The sequence below is a fragment of the Neomonachus schauinslandi genome, chromosome 13 (assembly GCF_002201575.2).
Source record: "Neomonachus schauinslandi chromosome 13, ASM220157v2, whole genome shotgun sequence".
NCBI classification, from domain to species: Eukaryota; Metazoa; Chordata; class Mammalia; order Carnivora; family Phocidae; genus Neomonachus; species Neomonachus schauinslandi.
The window spans coordinates 92,928,916-92,936,023 of NC_058415.1; the positions used below are offsets into that span (position 1 = coordinate 92,928,916).

The 7,108-nt window shown below is 61.6% G+C and overlaps 1 protein-coding gene across 1 annotated transcript in view; it reads left to right on the top strand.

The window, feature by feature from the left end:
- The first annotated feature begins 306 nt into the window (after positions 1–306).
- Positions 307–7,108, top strand: part of GRIN1 (glutamate ionotropic receptor NMDA type subunit 1) — a 28,436-nt gene continuing 21,634 nt past the window's right edge. Inside the window, exons 1-3 of the mRNA XM_044920447.1 lie at positions 307–564; positions 3,098–3,232; positions 5,802–5,978. Of these exons, the coding sequence (XP_044776382.1) occupies positions 307–564; positions 3,098–3,232; positions 5,802–5,978 (570 nt within the window). The remainder of the gene's footprint in view (positions 565–3,097; positions 3,233–5,801; positions 5,979–7,108) is intronic.

The window sequence follows — 7,108 nt, forward strand, 5'->3', positions numbered from 1 at the left end:
CCGCGGCTGCGACGAGCTCTCGGCGGCGCCGGGCGCCTGGAGCAGCACCCGGACCCGCTTCAGCACCGCGGACAGCGCCAGCCGCTCCCGCGGCCGTGGGACCCCCGCGTGCCCGGCACAGCGCCCGCCGACCGAGGGCTCGGGTGCCCTCTTCCCTCCCGCAGACGTCCGGGGACTACGGCTCCGGGGGAAGACGTAGGATCTCCGCGGGATCGGGCGCGCCCAGGACGGCCGGGACACCCCGCTGGGGATGCGCCGAAGGCCCCGTATTCGCGCTGCCCAGAGCTAGGGCTCTGCCCGGAGCCCATGAGCACCATGCGCCTGCTGACACTCGCCCTGCTTTTCTCCTGCTCCTTTGCCCGCGCCGCGTGCGACCCCAAGATCGTCAACATCGGAGCTGTGCTGAGCACGCGGAAGCACGAGCAGATGTTCCGTGAGGCGGTGAACCAGGCCAACAAGCGGCATGGCTCCTGGAAGATCCAACTCAATGCCACCTCCGTCACCCACAAACCCAACGCCATCCAGATGGCCCTGTCGGTGTGCGAGGACCTCATCTCCAGCCAGGTGCCCACCACCCCCCACCAGGGCTCCCGCAGCGCAGCTCTTACCCCTCCCCCCACCGCCTCCCCACCATCCTCCGTCTTCTACCCTTCATCCCTCCTACTGTCCCAGTTTCATCCCACTCTTTCCTAGCCCTCTTAAGAAAGGACCCTGAAGCGAGCTGGCTCATGTTGGAAAGGGCTGGTCTCACTAGCAGCCAAACCAGTTCCCCATCTTGCTGCATCTTGCTCCCCCCCCCCCACTGGTCACCTGCCACCCTGGTCAGTCCTCACAAGGTTCCAGGGCTCCAGGTCCTGACCCATGTGTGCAGACGCGTGGCAAGCATTTCATGGTTTGTTTCATCACTGTGTCGGTGAGGGGTGGGTATCCTGGGCTTATGGGCAGAAGTGCTCTCCCAGCCCCAAGCACGCACTGTGCGCAGGTCTTTAAACAGGATGGGGCCTGGGGCCATCTTTGTCTCTGCTTCTAGACCTCCTTCCCTTCCTCCCTCCCCTCCCCCCATCCATGGGTTTGTCTGAGATGGGAAATGACCCAGGTGTTGAAGCAGAGTGTTCTGGAGGGTGGGAGCAGGGACTGTGCATGTGGGAGGTGTCCGGCACAGCGTGGGACCCGCTGACTACCAGCGCTGCGGGGGAGGACATGACTCCTAGGATTTTGCCTGTCAGAGCTGTCCGCCCCTGTGCCGTGCTGCCTGCTGAATTCCAATGAATCCACGGGATCACTGCAATGCAGCCCTTTATGTAAGAGTCGGGACCGACACTGGGCCAAATGATGCTCATCCTTGCTCACCTGCCAGACACAGCACATCTCTGGACATCGGTGGACGGGCACACTCACGCATGCATGCATTCACATCTGTGTTTATGCACAGAGATGCCTAGACTTACAATAGCACACACTCATGCACATCAGCATTACACAATCAATTGCACATGCTCACTCACACACATCTGCCCAACACACATGCACAGCCATGGACACACATGCTCATGGGCCACACAGTGCTTGGCACACCCAGGTGCACATGCAAACAGGGGTTCAATCATGCACACACATGCACATACATATAAGGACATGTTGGGGCATACATTTATACACACGCATATTCCAGCACACACTTGTGAACACCTGTATGATCAGACACTCACGCAGACACAGACTGGGCACTTTTGGGTGCAGACTGGAGGTGAGGACCCGGGAAGGGATAGCCAGTCCAAACAGCTCCAACTGCAGAGGCTGGGGCTGAGCTTTGCTCAGAAATCTCCCCCTCCCCACCTCACAAGCCACCTCCATGCTCCCAGCCCCGAGCACGAGAGATAAGACTGGGTGAAGTCTTCGTGGCCAGCAGCTTAGGTCACGTGTCCCATCTGGGATGAGGGAGAGACGTGAAGAAGAGGAATTAGAGAGTCCGGGTAAGGCCCTTTCTGGGGGCCCCTCCTCCCACTCACAGTTATGCCGTCTGTGAGCATTGTTCCCTCAGAGAACAGCCAGTGCCAGGAGCAACGGTGACGGTGACGGCAGCAGCTGCCCCTCGCGGGGCGCACCCTATGGGCGAGGGCTGTGCTAGCTTGACATCCGTCACCCCACGTATGGGGCTGGAGCTTGCCGCCCCCCACCACATGAGCAGGAAGAGGTGGGCCCTGTGGCTCACAGACTGGAAGGCAGAGTTGGGACAGACACAGGTCCTTCTAACGGGAGGGTGGCAGGGAGTTGCCAAGCCGTCTGCTCCCTGCCACCACCCTTCCCCTGCCTTGGAGGACTGAGCCATCGGCTTCAGACCTGCCTGCAGGGGCCGTGGTCCAGGCAGGAAGGCTAGGCTGCCCGCCCCTCCCCAGCACTCTCCTTTCTCGAGGATGTGGTCAGTGCTCAAAGTCAGGACTGGGTCTGGTTCAAACTAGGCTGAGCTCAGCAGGCCCCTGGAAGACACCTGCAGGACTGAGGGCACCCGTGACTCCTTGCCTGGCTTCTCCCGACAAAGCTCCATCTGCAGTATTAGATGCAGACCTTTGGGAGCAGCTTGCAGTTTCTGGAGCACTGGCCTCCACGGCCAGGAGGGACAGTGGGTGTGCTCGTCAGCATGATGCGGGACCAGCCACTCTCGCCAGCCCATGCTGGGGGCAATGTGTACCTCCTGGGACAACCCGAGAACAGTCTCTGCCTTCCCTTTCAGGGTCTCAATACACATCCCAGGACAGTCCCTCCAGTGTGAGGGGTCAAGGGAGGCCCCAGGCAGGGGAAGTGTGGGGAGGGGTCTGTCATCTCCCTGTGTGTCCTGTCTGCCCCCGGAGTCTTGCTCTGCCTCTGACTCACTCACCCCTTCAGTTGTTGTAGACTCTGAGGATGGTTCTAGGGTCTTGTCCCCTTGCCTGGGGGTGTGTACCCCTTGGGCTGCATGTGTGCACAAACGGTGCCCCTGGATACCCCCACCCCTGGCCTGCTGAGTTCAGCCTCCGCTGCTTCTGGGCAGCCAGCTCCAGGGCAGTGCCCATCCCACCCCAGCCCCCACTTGAGCTGACCCTGTCCCCTGTGTCCACAGGTCTACGCCATCCTAGTTAGCCATCCACCTACCCCCAACGACCACTTCACTCCCACCCCCGTCTCCTACACAGCCGGCTTCTACCGCATCCCCGTCCTGGGGCTGACCACCCGTATGTCCATCTACTCAGACAAGGTAAGCCTGACCACTCAGTGGGGACCCAGCTGGCTCTGCTCCTGCGTTCAGACCCAGTGGCTGAGTCCGGCAGCCCAGGGCCACCGGCAGCTACCCTGGGGAGAGGGAGGAGGGCGGAGGCACAGAGGCGCTCAGACCATGGGCTCTGGGCTCGAGGAGCAGCAGGGTGAGACGTGAGCTCATGCATTCATGCATGTTCACACACTCATACCCATACACAGAGCCTTAGACACACACAGACTCACTGACATGCACACACATACACACCGATACACATTATCCTAGCATGCAAACTCAGACTCACACAGATTCACAGATACAAATAAACCCATACCTTCACACCAAGTTCACGTGCACACACAAACATATTCCCATGAACAAACACTCAGGTACTCTTACACACATTCACACATATGCACACTCACATGCACACCCATACCATACATGCTCTTACAATACCTTCACACCAAGTTCACGTGCACACACAAACACATTCCCATGAACACTCAGGTGCTCTTACACACACTCTCACACATGCACACTCACACCACACACACTCTTACACTCACACTCACATACACCAACGTGTTCACCCTCCCACACACTCATGCTCCATCACACACACACTCACAGGCACACTCATGCACTTATACTCATGCCCACACACACACATACACTCACTCTGGCAAGCGACAGGCACCAACAACAAGCCCTCGGAAGCAGCAGAGGTTCCCATGGCCGGGAGAAGGGACAGACAGGTGGATTTTGGAGAGCTGGAGGGAGCACTGTCAGGGTAGGAAAAGCCTGGAAGGGGTGCACCAGACAGCCATGAGGTTGTGGGTCCCAGCCTTTCCCGCTGCAGGGCACAAGTGAAAAAGATGTCCGCATGTGTGCAGGGTAATGGAGGAGGCAGTTCATGGCAGGAAAAGCTATACTGGGGTCTGCAGGCCCTGGGGCTGCAAGCACCAACACTCAGCAGCATATAGGACTCTTGTGGCCCCCGGGTGGGGAATGGGGGTCTGGCTGGAGCCATGCAATCCTGGAACAGCAGCTGGAGGAGCCAAGAGGTCACCGAGCTGGTATCCCATAGAGGTGGGGAACTCGTTCTAGGCCACACAGCTCTCCCACAGCATCTGCTGTGGGAGATCCTGGGACAACTCATCAGCTGGGGAAGCCAAGAACCACCAGGAGGCTGGGAGGGCCCCACAGCCTGCTCCACATCTTCCTCCAGACCTTAGGCTACATGCATACAGATCAGGAGGGGCCAGAGGAGGGGCTGCGTGCTGGGGGCTTCCCAGTCTCTCATCCCCTCCAAGTCCATCTTGCTGGGAGTCCACAGTTCTAGATAAAGCTGCCTAAGGCATGGAGGTCATCCCAGCCAGGGCCAGGGGTGTCTGGGGAGGTCCGGGATGGGTCTGTCCAGAGGCCAGGGGAAAGTGAGGTCAGCACCAAAGTTTGTCCAGGAGGCCCCCAAGGGAAGAGGCCGGTTGGAGGCTGGAGCGACAGCTCCTTCCTGAGGCTCTAGAAGCCCCAGCACGTAACTGAGGCACCCAGACTGTTCAGATGCACTTAGCCCTCAGCTGCAGAGAAGTGGGGGACCCTTTCCTGTGCCCTCCAACCTCCTTAGCTGTCTGGCACCAGTCCCTTCGTATGCAAAAGGAAGGAACTGTGCTCCATCCAGGAAAGCAGCTGGAAGGAGGCACCCTCTCCCAGGGCAGAACCCCAGCCCAGATTCAGATTGTGGCCCAACTCCCTGGTCCAGCGTGAGGACCAAACCTCACAACTCCGCCCTGGCCCCACTCAGGGTCCCAATCCATGGCTAATCTGTGCCCAACAAACAGACCGGGAAGGCCTGGGTCAGAGCCAGTCCGAGACCCCAGCCACAACCCCCTTGCAGCCATGCTGCTGTGAGGGCCAGAGGCAAAGGGGCATTCTTGCGCTCAGGTTCCAAGGCACTGCCCCCCAGGCCACAAAGAGGGAGCAGGTGGAGAAATGATGTGGACATCTCAGAGGACCACAGGATCAGCGTGGGACTAGCGTTCCCTGGGTAGACATGGAGGGGTGAGACTGCAGAGGGCAGAGCCTGCTGCGAGCTCCTGCCCTGTCCTGCCCCATCCTGGCAGTTGCATGTACACACAGAGAAGGAAGGCAGGGTCAGCAAGCAGCAGCCTCTGGACTTGAAGACAAGAAGTATTTGGCCCCAAGTAAAGACTTCTGGCAAACACTACGGTTGCGTGAATTTGGGAAGGAGCCCTGCGAAGCCCCAGTGCGGATCGTTGAGAGGCTCTGCCGGGAAGGCCGCCAGGGAGCCGGGGAGCTCATGTCAGGGACAGTTCCAGAGACCTGGGCAGACACCGAGCGCTGTTTCTCAGACTGGTGGCGTGGGGGGCAGCAGGGGCATTGGGGTCTCTGGCTCTGGCAGGTGGCCCCCAGCGGTGTGAGGGTAGAGCTGGGAGGAAGCAGGGTCCCGGGCTGTGGGGTCTGCTGGCGTCTGCAGCCGTAGGAGGGCAGCGTGGGGGAAGCGCCCCCATTCCCCCGCCGGCCCCTCAGCCTCCCTGTGTTCCCGCAGAGCATACACCTGAGCTTCCTTCGCACGGTGCCGCCCTACTCCCACCAGTCCAGTGTGTGGTTCGAGATGATGCGCGTCTACAGCTGGAACCACATCATCCTCCTGGTCAGCGACGACCACGAGGGCAGGGCCGCGCAGAAGCGCCTGGAGACGCTGCTGGAGGAGCGCGAGTCCAAGGTGAGGCCCGGGCCGCGGGCGGGAGGAGCCGAGGAGGAGCCGAGGAGCCGAGGAGCCGGAGGAGCCGGCGCGCTGCCTGCGCTGTGTCTGTGGCCCGTGTGTGAACACCCTTTCTTTCCATCGTGCATGGTCAGCACCACCACGTCTGGCGAGCGCCCGCCCCAGCCTGTTCTCGGCTCATTTCACTCGCTTTGCCTTTAGTCGAAATCTCCTTCGTGTCAGTCCCTGCGGGGCGAGGGCAGGACCACCTGGAGCTCCGCAAACACCCCTCCCCGCCCAGCGCAGCACCCTCCTCCTCCCGCGGCTGCAAGGCCCGCCCCCGCCCCTTGCAGTTGCGCCCCCCGTCCCCGCAGCCCCCCAGCCCCAGCAGGCCGAGGCCCCAGCCAGACCGGGCGCGGCCCCGCCCCTCCTCCCCCCGACCCCCAGCGGCCCCAGAGCCCCAGCGACCGTGCGTCGTGCCCCTCCCCCAAAGGACCCGGTACCCTCCCTCCCTGCATTCCACGACCTCACCTCCCCTGCCGCCCTCCCCCTCTCAGCTGCCCATTGTCCTCACCGAAGCTCATCCACAGACAGCTGCCACCCCTTCTCCTCTGCCTGGGCTCTGCCCCCTTGGGGCCTCCCGCTCCCCCCACCGAGCCCCGAGGCTGCCCCTCCTCACCTCACTCCCACCATGGGGCTGGGCTCTGGGTTCCTCCAAGAGACCAGTTACCCTCCTGGCTCTAGATACACTGACCAGCAGCCCCAGCCTGGCGCCCACTCTGTGGGGCCGCAGAGAGGGCAGAGTGGCCATTTCTGGGGGTCCATGTGACCCCCACCCCCTTCCTTGCCCGCCCCCACTGCCAGCTTGAGGAAGTCCAGGGTCCCGCCTTCACCCAGCCCAGAGCCCTGAGCGCTCAAGCCCTGTGCCATGGCCCCTCAGTTAGGATGGAGGCCGAGCCCGCAGAGGGGGGGAGGCCTAGGCTGGGGCGGCCCGGGGAGGCCAGACCAAGGGGGTGGCGGGAAGCATGTTCTGTCTGTGAAGTCAGAGCTGGCTTCAACCAACTTAGTGCCAACCCCAGGCCCCTCACAGGCCCCTGCAGGGAGTAGAGGGCACCGGCTGGGGTGGGTGAAGCCAGAGGGCAGACTCAGAG